Here is a 17,418-nt window from a genome sequence, read left to right as displayed (position 1 = left end):
TAAAGGTGAAGTACTACATGATTGAGATTAAATATTTAGGAGTGTGATTATGTGTATTATTATGTGTGCCTTGAGATATTCAACTGTTCATGACTTTGATGGCATATGGAAAAAAGTTTCTCTGTAGCCAAATTGTCAGGATCCTCATTTGGCTCATTTGGCCTTATTTGGGGTGAGATGGGTCTGCTGTGATCTTCTCCACCTGCCTCCTGATTCTGCAAGTGAGCAGATCTAGCAGTGTGGGCATCTTAACACCAATGGTCTTCTCTGCAGACCAGATAATGCTCTGCAGTATGTTGAAGTCATGCTTGGTAGCTGAGCTGCCCGACACTGTAATGGATGTGGTGATGACAGATTCTATGATGGCAGTGTATAACTGGACCATCAGCTCATGGGGCAGGTTGAAATTTCTCAGATGACACAGAAATTATATGCTCTGCTGGGTTGTTTTGCAGAGCTGATGTTACTGTCTCACTTCAGATCCTTGGTAATTGTAGTACCCAGGAACTTCAAAGGACTTCACTGCCGACAGTTCTGTCAAGGCTGGTCAGGGGACTTATCCTGAAGACCTCGGTCATTTCCACTGTTTTTTTTTTTGTGTTCAGATCCAGATTATTGTGGATGATCCTGAGGACAACCTGGTCCACCACCCATCTGTAAACAGACTCATCATCATCATGAATCAGACTGATGATTTGCAAATTTCAGAATGCTGACTGAGGGGTCCATGGAGGTTCAGTCATTTGTGTACAGTGTGAAAAGCAGCAGGGAGAGTACACAATCTTGTGGGGCACCCATACTGATGATCTGGGTTCTTGATGTGAACTTTTCCAACCCTACCAGTTGCTTTCTGCCAGTGATAAAGTTTTTGATCTATTGGCCGGTCCAAGAACAGAATTATTGCATAAATTCTTGGGTGTTGTAGGTGCTGGAGGATCAGGTGAAGTTCACTGACCTGCTGGCCTGGAATGCAAACTGCAGGGGTTCCAGCAGGTGGGTTGTGATGTCCTTTAGATGAGCCAGTACCAGTCTCTCAAAGAATCTCATGACCACAGATGTTAGGGCAACAGGTCTATAGTTGTTCAATCCAGTGATGGTGGCTTCACACAGCTCCAGTGATTTGTTGAATATATTTGTGAAGACAGGTGCAAGCTGGTCCCACAGGCCCGCAGACAAGAGGGTTAACTTCCACCAGGGCCAGGTGCCAACTTCACTTTTTGTTTTTTGATGAGGAGATCTCCCTCATAGATCTTCAGGGTGGGCTGAGTGGGTAGCTGGGTGTTGATGAAGTGTGGATTGTGGTTGAGTAGGTGTGTGGTGCTGGGCATTTCGAACCTGCAGTAGAATGTGTTACAGTTGTTAGCCAGTTGATGACCACCCATTTTCTGGGAGGGTGGCCTTTGTAGCTGGTGATGCCCTTTTCCACATGGTTGATGGCTTGTTAGAGGACATCATTCTATGCAGTTTGTTTGTGTAGTTTGTTTTGGCCACTTTGTTCTGGGATTTCCTTGCTTGATTGTACAGTGACCACTTCTGTATGCTTCCTCCTTGGATCAGCGTAGCTGTTTCAGCTTGGCATTAAACCACAATGTCATTGAGTCCAGGTGGGAACACAGATATCCTTGCAAAAGCTGATGTATGATGTCTGTGCATTCATCCAGGCTGCTTGTAGCATTGTCAAACACAACCCAGTCCATTGCTTTCATGCAGTCTTGGAGTCTGTCTTTAGCTTCACTGGTCCACTTCTTAATAATGCTGACTACAGGTTTGGCGCATCTGAGCTTATACCTGTATGTTAGGAGAAGACGGACTAGGTAGTGGTAAGAGAGGCCCAGAGCAGCACGAGGGACAAAGTGATATGCACCTTTTAATACAGTATAGCAGTGACCCAAAATGTTATTCCCCCTACTGGGGCAGGTCACATGCTGTTTGTATTTGGGCAGTTCACCAGTGAGTTAATCACTGTTGAAGTCCCCCAAAATGATGAAAAGTGATTCTGGCTGTTTGTGTTCAGCACTTGTGATCTGCTCTGCTAGTGCTTGTAGTGCCTTGCTTATGCATACATGTGGTAGAATGTATATCACCTGTGGTCACTGTGGAGCTTCTTTGGTATCCCAAACTGGCAGGAAAAACTAATCCACTATTCACTCTGCCATCATTGCCAATGCTCTGGTCCAGGACCGCATATGCCTCGTGACATAATCCTTGGCCACAGAGATATAGTGTCTCCTGCATCTGTGGTGAAAAGGAGGCCTAGGACATGCATGATGACCCTATCCATGTGTGCATTGGAGCAGACTGACTGAAGCAGGGTAATATGAGTCTCAATTTTTGATATGGTTGAGTCACAGACTACACAGAGTCCACAGAGAAGCACCTGCTATTATCTTTTTTCTTTGCCAGGAGCACGGGCACTGCCCAGGGACTATTCTATGGATTGATACAGTGCCGGTAGTGATGGAGCTGATTTGGTGCAGTGTCACTTGTGTAAGTGCTGGGCAGCACTAAATCTTCCTCCTTGGCTGTGAATAAGCTAAGTCAAAGGCAAAGTCAAATTTATTTATGTAACACTTTTTAAAAATGTATACAGCACATTATACTTTTTCACACTGTTACAAAGCAGGTTTACAAATGTATGGAGCCAGATCTATAATGAGCAAGCTACTGACATTGGCAAGGAAAAAAACCTAGAGTGGATTAAGGAAGAAAACTTTGGAGGACCAAGATGCAAGAGGGAACTCATCTTCCACTGGGTGGCCCAGCTAGTAACCATTCTATGCCTTATTACATTATGTTTAGTTCAAGTAGCCACTTTTATGTAGATTTGGGAGCCTCAGTTACTCCAGTGGGTCTAGGTTAGGCAGGCTGTTTCTGACATGGCAGCATCAGTTCATCTAGAGACAGGGCCGAGACATTTTGCTTTGTCACCAGTGAGTAGGTCTAGTCCAGTGTTGGGATCAGATCTTGGAGTTATTAAGGATCCCAGTCTCTCATTTGAAGCTCATGTAAATAATATTTCTATTATTGCCTCTCTCCACCTTAGGAACATTTCAAGAATTATTAACATGTTCTCCTCACACAAGGCAGAAGCTAGTCCATGCATTTATTACTTTAAGTTTGAACTACTATAATGCCTTACCATCCTGTTTTACCATTAAGTGCCTGAACAAGCTCTAGCTAGTTCAAAATTCAGCAGCCAGAGTTTTTACTAGAACTAGAAAATTTGATCACATCAATCCTATATTAGCTACTTTACATTGGTTCCCAGTAAAATTTTGTATTGATTATAAAATACTTCTAATAACCTACAAAGCACTGAATGTTCTTGCTCCACAGTACATTAGAGAAACATTACGTTCCACCACGTTCTACCATGTCTGCTTAGATCAAAAGGTGCAGGCTCTACTAGTACCAAGAATAAGAAAATCTAAGGCAGGGGGCAGAGCCTTTTCTATAAAGCTCCCACACTATGAAATAACCTTCCTGTAAATGTTAGAGACTGAGACACAGTCTCAATATTTAAGGCTAGGCTGAAAACCTATCTGTACAGTGAGGCATTTTATTAACTACTTCCCATCTTAGGTAAAGGTCTAGATCTGGGGGTCCATGGGCATTGAGAGTTATGGTAAACTGAGATGTCATGATGCTATCACTTCATCTTTCTTTTGTCACTCAAGTTTGTTGACAGAGAGCTGCAGAGTGCTGATGTTCCAGGGTGCCCTCATACCCGTGTTTCCTTCTGGCTCTTATTTAGCCATAGCTACATCTGCCTGAGTCCATAATTGCACATTATAGTTCCATCATTTACACACCCTTGTACCTGGATATTCTCTCTTTCTGCTGAGCTACACTTACCCCTGATGTCATGATATTACTGAGCCTCAACCCGTCTCAGCTGCCATGGCTACTCCTACCACCCCCTGATGTCCCTTGCTGTAGCCCACCACACCTCCACTCCAGCCAACTACTCTCCGTTGCCCTTAATGGAAGTTCTCTTGCAGGATGGCATGATGTTACTGAACCTCTATCCATCTCAGCTGCCATGGCTACTTCCACGACCACGTGATGTCCCCTCCTGTAGCCCACCACACCTCCACCCTAGCCAACTACTTCTCCATTGCCCTTACTGGACATTCTCTTGCAGGATGGGTCATGGACACATACACACCATCAGGACAAGACTAAGACCTCTAGAAAGTTGGACTAGACATTGTTTGCTTATTTTTTCATCTTTTGATTTATTTTTCTCTTAAAATTGTTATTTTTGTGGTGATCGTTGTCAGCCTGAGAAGGATGCCCCCCTCCCTTTGTGTGTTGGTTCCTCTCAAGGTTTCTTCCTCACGGTCTAGGGAGTTTTCCCTTGCCCTGTTGCCCTTGACTTGCTCACTGGGGGCTTGGACTTGGACATTTGTAAAGCTGCTTTGTGACCACATCCTTTGTAAAAAGCGCTATTTAAATATATTTAAATTTTATATCTGGAATAGCATGCGAATTAAAAAAAAACAAAACGCTGTAATGAAAAAAAATGAAAAAACAAAAAACATCGTGGTGACAGTGCACCCATCCTTGAAGTTCCACCAACCTACTGGTGTTCAGTTCCTTTGGACCCACCTAGCTGCCACTAGCTGCCACTGCCAGCTTCACTTACCTCTTCTTTTAATCCAACGATTCTTTCTTGAGGTTGTGCACAGCGCTGGCCACCATGAACAAATCCATACCGAGTATGCATGCATCCTGAATTAAGCACGAGCAAGAACTTGTGCACTTGGCTCAGACCCTCTATGACCAGAAACCCTTCCTTCCCCTCATGTCCACGCGGCTGCCTGTGACAGGCTTGAGATAAGCAGTTGCCGGTGAGAGACACAGGTGCTGCCATTATATGCCAAAAGCATCATATGGCCGTGGTCAATTCTGCGAGGTCATCATGCTGCTCCAGCAGCAGGTCCAGGAGCACCTGTAGTACTTTCTCTCCAGTGCCAGACACAGATATGTTGGTGACTGTCACCATCCAGCCATGATGCTGAGCAGCCACTTGCAGCTGTGCACAGTATGGATCCCATACACCCTTGCTGTTGTAGCATGATAGGGTGATGCATGTCATCTCTATTGTGCCGGTCACCAGCTGGGCTCCGCTGTTGAGCAGTGCAAGCTGTTTCCTTCTGAGTCTTCCCCAGCCATCCACCATTCTCTTGGCTGGCTGGACCTGACCAGCAGGGGACAGACATTATGCTTGGCATCCCCCTTCCTTACAGCTCCATCTTCTTTGACACCTGCCTTCAAGTTTGTAGACATGTCACTCGATTGCTTCAAGCTTGACTGCAACATCAAACTTCTAACACTAATGTAGTATCAGCACAGAAGACCAGACAACACCATCTCTCAAAAAATAACTGCTTTTATTGAAGCAATGTAGCAATAGAGAAAAGGACTGCTTTAACAGGAAAAATAGGGGGAGGGTTAATTAAAAATCACATACAACAGTAACAACTATTAACACCCCAATAACTGCAAAAAGCAACAGTGAACCAAAACTGAACACATACACACAACTCAGTTAATTAATGAACAGATTTATTTACTAAATAAAGGGAACCAGAGAGGCGCCTGGCATCCTGAGAATCCTTGCCTCTCTACATGCCCAAGAGTCCACAGCCCAAGACTGTGGCAGTTATCAGAGTATATAACAAAACAACAGGTCCTAATTTAAAACATGCAAACTACTTTCCAAAACTATAAGTATGCTATAACTTTTCATTTGAAATAACCATGCATCCTTTAGTAATTTAAACTATTTATTGTTCAAGTTGTCTGCATTTTTATTTTGCCTGGTCTTTTACGCGATGTCCTCATTTTGATTATGCTGATGATTAATCATGAAATTAGATTTGGCAATGAAATTGGATTTAATTATGCTGATGATTAATCATGAAATTGGATTTTGATTTTTTTCTCTTACATCATGTTTTAGAATTTCAGTTCAGAGAGTTAAACCTAGTTTAAAGTATGTCAAGTGAATTATTGTTTCCAAAAAATCTCTCACCTGTCATAGAAGTCATCCCTGTAGTAATCATAGTCAAAGTCATAACCACTGTAAAATAAATACACACAAAAAACAAACAAAATTACTAAAGGCTACAATATCAGACAGAGATTTGAGTAAACCTTTTTTATTTTTTCAAACTTTATAACACTTTGCCTACACAAAATTGCCTAATATTTCTGTAATAAGGTTGTATTTGAATAATATCAAGGGGAAAAAAAGGTAAATAATTGGACAATGGCACATTTTTTGTTTCTTCCGCTTTGTACTAAAAGGATACTGGAAGTAACTAGAAAAACCTACATGAATAAAGTTGTCATGTTTAGTAAGTACTAAATATAAGAAAGGCTATGATGTCTATACTGTTCACTCACCATGTAAATTTAAGCTAAAGTAGTCGTGTGGATCTCCTATCTTTAACTGCCTCCTTGATTCCTCTGTTCTACCTCCTCCAGCATGTGACCTGTAAATTGATCGCACTCCACTGTCTTTACGGACCTAACAATGCCAAATGTTTTCTGTGGTGAATAATTTTTTATCCAGCATGTGATGTTTGCCTATGGTATACTTCTTCACCTCTAGCCACATCTGGTTCAGTTTAAAAGCTGTGGCAGGAGCAACATCTCTTTACAAAGTGCATTTGTTTCTGTCAATTTTATTTTGTTCTGTATTTCATTTTGATATAATAATTGGCACATTTAGGATTTCATGTTCACTATGTTGTTGACTTTTGCTAACGCACAGTCAAGCAAGTCTGTCCAAATCCTGCATCGTATGCACAATTTCATATTACATTTCATATGACCTGGGTTTCAAGATGTAACAGTATTTAAGAGATTCTTCCATTCACATATCTTTTCCTTATTTCCTCAGCGGGAGGAGATAAGACACAAGGAAAGGAGGCAATGAAAGGAAATGAGGATGAACACTTAAAATTATGAGATCTGCCCACTGTTTGTAATTTATGTTTTTTGAGCATGGAACTAAAACCACCAATATTATTTACACTGTCCAATTTCATACGGATTTCACTATAAATGAGAGAGAACCACATGAGAGAACCATATGGAACCTAATGGATTTCAGTTTAATTCAGGGCATTTTTCATTCCAGCATTTTTTTGTGTAAATTAAACCTGACTCATGTTCACAGTTACCCATGGGGTTAATACAACCAGAGAATGAGTGGTGGAGCATTGAGGTGAGTTCTGCCCTTACCTGTATAGTGCTGCTGCTGCTGTTCTCTTTAAACCCTTAGGCCTGTTGGGTTTGGGTTCACCTGCCATGTTGATATCTGCAAACAGAGGAAAGTTTTATCGTGACCAAACCATGGTTTTCACTGTATACTGACATTCCTTTCTTCTTCTTCTTCTTCTTCTTCTTCTTATTATTATTATATATTTGATCATACAATTACACTGCAACACAGTGATACCTACTAAAAACTGGCAACCATACAGTAGAAAAAGTCACTACAATTCAATTATTATGAAGACTATTAAAGTACCGGTTACCTGGTATGAAGCTTCATTAACATGATAACTTTTTCAGCGAGAGGGCCTTAAAATACACTGCAACATATAGTACTTCTATACTATTCTTCACTCTTCACCTTTCTAAGCCTCTCTAAACTTTAATTCCAAGAATCATGTAACAAGAGCAGGCACAAGTGCATAGGTATTTCAGACCAAGATTAGAGAGATATGGACAGTTTTAGATATGGTAAAGATGGGTGTAGTAGAGATGGAGCAGACAAGGAGTCAGACTGTCATACAGAAGTTAAGAAGGAGCCTTAAGAAGGCTCTCAAATCTTGTTAACCTGATCCTGATATGGTCATACTTGGTATTGATAACTGGCAGTGGAGAATAGGGCGATGAAAAAGAGAAAAAGATGTAGTCACTAGCAAATAAGGTTGATGGAGATAGAACAATGGAGGAAAACACTGAGTAGGACAAGCATATGGGAGCTGTTGGGACTAAAATAGATAAAGAGTGTCAGCAAGAGATGAACACCTGCTGATGAACACCTGTGTTCTCCCTTATTTATCTTAAAGGAGCAAAAAATGTTATTTCTTAGAGGACCCACTGTGCCCTGACTGAATAACTGATCAGGAGAAAACAGTTTAAAAATATGTGTGATGGCCTGAATACAGTGAGCGATTAGTTGTCGGATGCATGTGCAGAGAAGAGTGAGATTTATTATGGGCAAATCCAGAATCATAATCACTGAAACAGTCCAGGGTCAGAGAACCAATACATAAAGCAGGGGAATACATGGTTAAGCTAAATGAAGCAAAACACGATGAAAAACGGGAAGCAGGCTATAAGAAAAACACAAGCAATGATGAGAACAAATAACTAAGAACAGAGATAGCAAACAGGCAGTGAAAACATGATGCTTGGAAACGAACAAAGCCTAGGATTATCACAATGACCAGCAAAGAAAAAAGGGAACAAGACAGGGTTTAAATGCATGTACTAATAAGAATTTAAGAAGACACAGGTGCTACAAATGAAGGGCGGAGAAAAGGAAACACAAAAACAAAACAAATACACAAGATAGGGTAACCATGACAATAAGGATGTGAGGAGGGCCAAACGTGACAGCAACCAATATTTAATAAATGAAGGGATGAATATGTGTTTCTAAAACAAGATATGGTGTAAACATTACACCCGTGAAGCACTTTATTTTTAGTCATGCATCACTGACCTTCCAGTCATCATTTTCCAGATGTGCATTGCATTTTGTAATTTGCAGACTAATGAGTATGCACAGTGTGCTTTCAAATCAGATCTTTATGAATAGCCTGTGAATCACACCTCCTCACCATCAGGTGTGAACACACCAAACTGAAGTTGGTATTACCTGAATACTAGCTAATAGGTAAAATACATGTTTTATGCAAATTATTTTCTGCTGGATACCTTTTCATAAACTATTATATATTCAATAAGACAAAGATGTTATAGTCAACTGTTTTTATACTCATACTTACATTCTGAATACAAAACTGCATGTATTTCTATGCCTTATAGATACCTATATCAGACAATGTTTGTGTTTCTTCCTTAAACAAAAAAAGAAATACCACTTAGAATTTCTGACACAAACAGTATTAAATCTGCTGCTTGAGCAAAGATAAATGATTACCTCCTTTCTGCCGGTACTATAACTTCTATAACTTTCCAAGTTCTCATAGATATGATATGCTAAACCATTAAATGTTTCCTATCTCTACTACTGTCATTTTGGGCATTCTCCTTCCAGAATTACATTCCACCAACAGTCCATCTCAGCTACTGAGATGTCTCCTTGGCTTTAGCTTCTGTGTCCTTGTGCTCTGTTGGCACACTCTCTAGCTCTGGAGACACACCCCAGGCACTGGGATGAGCTGATCATCGATGGAAGCTGTGGTTCAGTGTCATGGTCCCCAAATTTTAAAAATATTCACAATCTTTTGATCCTCAAAATCTCTTTATAAAATGTCATACTTCTGTTTCCTTTGAGAAGCTATGATTTCTCTTATGTTTTAATATCTTCCTGTCAGAAGATATTTTTAACATATATATACACAGACTCTGTTGTGTCTTCAACACTAATTTTAACCTAGCCTCCATTGCTAGTTTCCACAGTATCACTCAGAGTTACATCAATGAACTCAGCCTCTAGTTTGTGGTTACGGAGTGAGATTAAAATTGTCACAGAAGAATTAAAGAAATGTGATAAGGTAAGATATGCTGCTTTCTTCCTTTGCAAATTGTAAGGGCAACCAATCAAACAATATAGCAGAACTCATAATGTAGGACATGCTGTCTCCATTTATCTAAGTATATTTGTTTAGGTCTAGCAAGGACTTGCATGAGATATTATGGACAACCAAATTATAAATTATAAAATAAATAGTCAAACTATTGATTAAATCTGCTCACCAAGGGTCTGTCCAGCCAGCACTCGTCCATTCTCCCCAAGGACAGCTCCACGGGCATGTCTCTCAATAGCATACTGAACAAAAGCATATCCTTTGTGAACAGAGCAGCCTAATACACGCCCATATTTGGAGAAGATCGTCTCAACATCAGTCTTTGTCACCACTGTAGTGTTCAGGTTCCCAATAAACACACGTGAGTTGATGGATTTGGGATCATTTTTGTTGGTGATGTTGCTGGTCTGGACTTTCAGTGACATCATGGCTCTGCAAAAAAAAAAAAAAAATTAAAAACAGGAAGTGAATAATATGGTAATGACATGATAATTCAGAATGGGCTTTTGAAATCTTCTTGATGGAGCTGTGCAGTTTTTGTAGTTCCATTTATTGTTTATTTTTTAATAATAGGAATAAAATGTTACAACAAAGAAGCAAGACTGGCAGCCTAAATACTTCTATCACATGAAAAACTAATAAGATAGGCCTGTTTTCCCTAGACAGGGAAACTATGCATATGACTGCATAGATAATCACATGGTAGCAGAACACCTAACACCTATAACTAATGCATCTTTAATTCAATGCTCCATTCTTACTACCTCTGTCTGACATACTTATGTGATCCTCCTGACCAACAGCAGGTTTTTAACACCATTAGTAACTCACACATGCGACAATGCAAATGAATAACTGAAGTTTCAAAGTATACACTTCATGCTTAATTTTTTTTTCTATTCTATACAATCGATAAATGTTTAACTTGTGTTCTTATTACCAGCTGGTATTTCATTTTTAGCAACAGGAATGTATTATCATCTCACACTATCTGAATGAGATAATTAGCTAATTGTGCTATTAGTTCTCAACATGTATTAAGAAAATAATTGCTAAACATTTGTCAAGATTGACCTAATCAAGAGTGCTTGGTTCAGCCCAGATAATTATTTATGTGCTTAGCAGGAGTATCATTAGTGAAACATAATTGTTATTTAATTTCCAATCATATGTGACCAATAGGTGAACTAGTTTTTGCGTAGAAAAGTGATGAAATTTGAGTAGCAGATATTTGATGTCAACTTCAATCTTATTCTCATCATTTTGAACCCTGTTTCTGTCTTGCCTTCTCTTATACACCATCCTACATACACAGATTATACATACTATAAATACAAACCCCTCTCTCTTGTCATGTGAAGAGGAAAACATGTGACTTTGGCATATAGGAGTTTGTCAAGAATACAAATACGGCATTTAGCAGACGCTTTTATCCAGAGCACCTTACAAAAGTACTTTATCATCTACTCATAGAATTTATCCAAGCCAATACAGAAGGTTAGATTCAAAGATACCATTGAAATAGAATAGTGCTGAATACAGGAATCAATGCTAATAAATATATGTAAATATATTCAAGTCACTCTGGAAAACCTATGCTGTAAATGTTAGTATAAATCTATTTAGAAACTTTAAATACAGGTACAAATTAAATAAATACTTGAGCTACACACACACACACACACACACAAAGTCTCAAAGTTTCCTAAAGATATTTACTTTGGCAATGTAAATAGTTTAATCACAGCAGATAAAGTTATGAGAAAGGAAGTAGCCCCAGTGAATGTTACATTTTTGTATGTACTGGTGAACTGGCATTTGAGAGAAAGTTGCCAGAGCATCAGACTAAACTAAAAAGTTTTGTTCTCATCTTCAAGCATCTGCTTCCACCTCCAAACTACTTGGGAATCTGCCTCTCTCTCCTGTGCACTCATGCACACCCAGCCAAGTTCCAGTCAGTCCAAAGTCAGTCCAAAGGCATAATACTTACAAATGCTACTCTACTTTCTTTTGCTTTTTTGGCAGCGTGAGGTTTTGTGGCATTTGACATGGATGTGATGTAATTTGCTGCTGAACTTTGGCCCACAGTGAAAGACCTTTGGCAGTTTCAAACTCTTGGCCTTAAATTCCATTGATGAGTTTTGAAAGAAAATCTCTCCTTGCTACTAGAAGGGATGTCCTTCACGTTATAAGCCAGATGCAATCTCAGCAAAGGGACAAACTTAAGTCAGTCCTCAAAACAGCACTCAACTACCTAAAAGACCACCTCCAAGCCAACAAACTACCAGGAGAAAAACTATGTTAACAAGGATAATACATTAACTGTTTGTGAAATTGCTTTAGGATCATTTGATAATTGGAGGCCTGATTTGTCCTCATTAATAATTAATTAATAAATATTAAGCAATACCCCCATTCCCATTTGTTCTAAAGATGTCTATGTTAGTAAACCACACATACACACTCTCATTCATTCAGTGTGTTTCTTAGAAAAGACTCTCATGAGAATGAGAATGAGAGTCTACAAGCTAGAGCAACCTGTTTGCAATCTGCACATTTGCTATTGTTTATTCCACTCCTACTTCAGGTGGCTAGGTTTCTACATGTCAAAGAACAGAAAGTTCTTCACAAATACAAAAACAACAGGTTTTGTGCTCATTGAAGTTACACACAAAGCTGTCTCTAAAGAGATTTTTGTAATCTTCAATTTGTTACTCCAGGTGGTACCATAGATGAAGGAACACTTTTCTGAATGTCCTAGTGTTGTTTTAAACTTGTACTTGCTTCTGTTGTCACTCTCTCTTCCAATCTCCCTCTAAATTCAAAGTTTGAGTGTGTCCACAGGCAGGTGTTGTTTGAGATTAAAGAAAAGTCCATAGTAAATCAGTATACTTGTAATGATGAGATTGCTCTATCCTTCCCTGAACAGAATGCTGCCTGTGTTAGGCCCCTAATTTCCTGTCAGGAGAAGATGTCTTGCTTATTACTCATTGTGCCTATATCATCTGCAAAATAATTAGCCAATGGAAATGAATGCTGGTTGACCTTAATGCATGAAGGTCAGAGTGTCATATCCTGCAAGAGAAGAGATGAGAGAATGAGAAACATAAAAAGATGAGAGAGTGAGAAAATGAGAGAAAGAGTGAGTGAGAGAGAGAAAGAAAGAGAGGACAGGTGACAGTAGTGATTCTTTTTCCTCCCTTGTTTGAGTTATTGGACCTGTGGCATCATTGCTTGTTCTGATGCTAGGCAATGCTGGCAAGAGGAAATATGGGCATAAAGGCAAAATATATGTGTGTGTGTGTGTGTGTGTGTGTGTGTGTGTGTGTGTGCGTGTGTCTGTCTGTCTGTGTGTATGGGCTTGTATGTGAAACCTAGTTGGGGGGAACACTGATCTACAGCTATTCCTATGTCAGGTTGGCTCATTAAAGCACTTGATCTGAGAAGGGAAAGTGTTTTCCTATAAAGCTCCCACACTATGGAATAACCTTCCTGTAAATGTTCGAGACTCAGACACAGTTTCAATATTTAAGGCTAGGCTAAAAACCTATCTGTACAGTCAGGCATTTTATTAGCTACTTCCATCTTAGGTAAAGGTGCAGATTTGGGGGTCCATGGGTATTGAGAATTATGGTAAACTGGGATGTTATGATGCTGTCACTTCACCTCTCTTTTGTCACTCAAGTTTGTTGACTGAGAGCAGCGGAGTGCTGACGTTTTAGGGTGCCCTCATGCCTGTTTTTCCTTCTGGCTCTATCCTTTTAACAATAACTAGATCAGCCAGAGTCCATCTTTGCACATTATAGTTCCATAATACACACTCTCATATTTGGACATGCTTAATAATCTATTCTCTCTTTCTGCTGATGTGCACCTGATGTCATGATGTTACTGAGCCTCAACCCATCTCAGCTGTCATGGATACTCCCACCACCCCCTCATGTCCCCTGCTGTAGCCAACCACACCTTCTATCCAGCCAACAACTTCTCTGTTGCCCTTGATGGACATTATCGTGGAGGATGGCTTTCAGACACACGCACACCATCAGGACCAGACTACAACTGGGAATTAATGTCTAACATGACTAGACATTAATTGTTTATTTTTTTCCATTTTATTATTATTTATTTATATTTTTCTTAAAATTGTTACTATTGTGGTGACCATTGTCAGCCAGAGGAGGATGGGCCCCTCCCTTTGAGTCTTGCTTCCTCTCAAGGTTTCTTCCTCATGCTCTAGGACGTTTTTCCTTGCAACTCTCGCCCTCGGCTGGCTCACTGGGGGCTTGGACATTTGTAAAGCTGCTTTGTGACATCTGTTGTAAAAAGTGCTATATAAATAAATTTGATTTGATTTGATTTGATTTTGTGCAATAGAGCCCCTTCCCCCAGAAAAAGGACAGCTGGTATGCCTGCTCATTTGTGTGCATGCCAGTTCTTATCTTATAAGATCTTATAGTTCTTATCTTAGAAGATCTTATAAGCTTTATTATTGAAAGAGAACCCATAATGTTTAAAAATATCAAGTACTGTCAATATAGTAGATATGTCCCCCTAAAAAACACATTACATGTGCCATTGCCTAACACCATGAACGCACACTAGTCATCAGTCCTAAACTTTAATGCCAAGTGCAAAATCTAGGATAAGACCACAAACAAAATGCAGAAAATGCAACTCACAAAAGAAGGAACTGTGAAGTCAAAAGTTTAAAAAGGCAACATGTTCTCCAGTCTCATCTCATTCACTTTTGACCACAAATGGGTGCCTAGAAGGAACATATGAAACCAAAGCCCTAACTAAAAGGATACTTCATGTTAAGAGCATCCTAGCCAGCCAATGGAGAGGAATGTTTCCCTCCGCCAGCTTCAATTAGCCATGGGGTCCATCTGCTGTCACGGATAACCTCTTGCTTTGACTCCTCGCTTCCTGTTTCACATGTTGGATGCATAATTAAACAGGCAAGCTTTAGGACCATGAATACTGCTCATGGGCAAACCTGACTCTGCCCATCTACTTCTAAACACTGTTAAATAAACAGAGCTACAGTACTTTTGTAGCTTTCGTGAGCCTTCTAGGCCAGGGGGAAAGTCGTTGCTGTACTAAGGCAGACAGCTAGGCAATATTTTTTGTGTGTGTGTGTGTGTGTGTGTGTGTGTGTGTGTGTGTGTGTGTGTGTGTGTGTGTGTGTGGAGATAGAGAATCTGTATGACTCTGGGGTAATATATGCATCATGCTAATAACCTTACAGGCACTGTCCAACTTATAGTTAGCCAAATGATTTATATCTGTAACTGTGTTAAGGATGATGCTCAGTAATAATAATAATAATAATAATAATAATAAGTTCAATTTATAGAGTGCCTTTCACTGACACAAGGTTGCTTTACAATGATAGTGGGGGGAAAAAATGAAGTTCACACAAATTTACACAACACAATTATTAACAAATACAGATAAGAAAAGAGGTTATGAAAAGTGTTGGGAAAAAGAGGTATGTTTTAAGTTGAGATTTGAAGGAGAGTGTGGAGCAGAGACTGAGAGATTGAGGTAAAGTGTTCCACAATTTTGGAGCCACTAGGATCTGCCTCCTACAGATCTGCCTCTGCCACTAAGATCTGCCTCCTACAGACACCAGTCTAAACTTGGGGATGGAGAGGAGACCTGCATTAGAGGACTGAAGTGTACAGGTGGGGCAGTAAGGGAGTAGGAGTTGAGCTAGATAGGGAGGTGCAAGACCATGCAGAGCTTTGTATGTAAGGAGGAGGATTTTGAACTGAATGTGTTCAGGGACAGGGAGCCAGTGTAGCTGATGTAGACTAGGAGTGATGTGAACTGATTTCCTTATATGAAGGAGGATGCTTGCAGCTGAGTTTTGGACATATTGAAATGAGTGGATGGTTTTGTTAGGGATGCCAAGTAAGAGTTACAGTAATCAATACAGGAGGTGATGAAGGCGTGAACCAAGGTCTCAGCGTCATGTGTGGAGAGCATGGGCCTAAGCCTAGCAATATTACAGAGGTGAAAAGGGCATTTTTGACTTGATGTGGGGTTCAAAAGAGAGAGAAGAGTCAAAGAATACACCAAGGTTCCTGACCGTGGATGAGGAACTGATCAAGATACTGTCCATATTTAATTTAAGATTGGAGAATTTTGATATTTTGGCCAATAAGTAGAAATTACATTTTATCAGAATTGAGTTAAGATGTTTATGCTCATCCACTGCTTGAGATCTTGGATACAGGAGTATAAAACAGGAGGTGGTAGGATAGTGTTAGCTTTGGTGTTAATATAGATCTAAGTGTCATCCGAATAACAGTGGAAATGAAGACCATGCCTGCAGATAATCTGACCAAGGAGTATCATATACATAATGAACAGGAGAGGGCCAAGGACAGATCCCTGGGGAACACCTTGAGTGACAGTAGCAGTGTGCAATTTGTGTTTACCTAAAACAACATAATGTGTTCTATTAGAAATGTAGGATGAGAACCATTCAAGAACTGTGTTAGCAATGCCAATGGTTGAGAGGTGGGCAATGAGTATGTTATGATTATTTGTGTCAAATGTGGCACTTAAATCTAGAAGGAGGAGAATACTCAGGTCACCAGAATCAGCAGAGAGAAGAAGATCATTTAGAACATGCAAGAGGGCTGTCTCAGTGTTGTGCATGGGATGGAAACCAGACTGAACAGGTTCAAACAGAGCCTGTGTATTTAGGATACACTGCAGTTGAGAAGCTACAACTTTTTCTAATACCTTGGCCTGAAAGGGGAGATTGGAAATGGGTTGGTAATTATCAAGAAGTGCAGCAATTAGTCCAGGTTTTTTAAGAATGGAAGTGATATCTGAGGTTTTGAGAGTTTAAGGAACATAACCTAACGTAAGGGATGCATTAATGAGATGACAGATTAGAGCAGAAATATGAGAACAACACTTCTTAAGAAGAGTAGTGGGGGCAGGATCAAGTTTATATTTTGCTATAATCTCAGAGATTAGGGAAGGTTGAGTTAGAGAGAAAGCAGAAAATTGTTCAGCAGCAGGGGTGATAAGGGTGTCCCCATAATTGGATGTAGGGAGAGCAGAGGGGAAAAACTGGTTAATTTTGGTTATTTTTTCATTAAAGAATCTAAGAAACCCTTCACATTGTTCAGCAGTACCAGATGGAGAGGAAGATGGAGGCTAAATGATCTTATTAATAGTGGAAAAGAGAGTTTTGGTATTATGATAGATTAAATAAAGTGTGAGTGGGCAGTATTTAGAGCTGACCTATAATTAAGCATATGGCTGGATTAGGCTACTTTATGAACAATGACACCAGTTCTCTTATAGAGGTGCTCAAGGTGCCAACCTTTGGTTTTCGGGGTATGTAACTCAGGGAAAACCATGGAGAAGAATGACCAGAGGGAACCTGCCTGGACTTGAGAGGTGCTAACTGTTCAAGTAGCTCAGAGATGGAAACATTATACATAGAGAGAATATCATCAGTAGAACACAGTTTTGAAACAGACATCAGGGGAGAGGAGTAGAGGTAATCAGAGAAAGTGAGAGGGTCAACAGCTTTGATATGAAGGGAAAGAGATGAGGGATTTAGTACATGGCCAAGTGACTGAGA

The 17,418-nt window shown here is 39.9% G+C and overlaps 1 protein-coding gene across 2 annotated transcripts in view; it reads right to left on the bottom strand.

Annotated features, from left to right (window-relative positions):
• Positions 1-17,418, bottom strand: part of raly (RALY heterogeneous nuclear ribonucleoprotein) — a 64,550-nt gene that overhangs the window by 13,122 nt on the left and 34,010 nt on the right. For both annotated transcript variants that reach the window (XM_027010751.2, XM_027010752.2), the window contains exons 2-4: positions 9,973-10,235; positions 7,258-7,333; positions 6,041-6,088 (exon numbers count right to left, since the gene is read on the bottom strand). In XM_027010751.2, the coding sequence (XP_026866552.2) occupies positions 6,041-6,088; positions 7,258-7,333; positions 9,973-10,231 (383 nt within the window). In that variant the 5' untranslated portion in view covers positions 10,232-10,235. The remainder of the gene's footprint in view (positions 1-6,040; positions 6,089-7,257; positions 7,334-9,972; positions 10,236-17,418) is intronic.

The sequence above is a fragment of the Electrophorus electricus genome, chromosome 3 (assembly GCF_013358815.1).
Source record: "Electrophorus electricus isolate fEleEle1 chromosome 3, fEleEle1.pri, whole genome shotgun sequence".
Lineage (NCBI taxonomy): Eukaryota > Metazoa > Chordata > Actinopteri > Gymnotiformes > Gymnotidae > Electrophorus > Electrophorus electricus.
The sequence above is the reverse complement of the archived record's forward strand: the minus strand, read 5'-3'. Positions and strand labels throughout refer to the sequence as shown.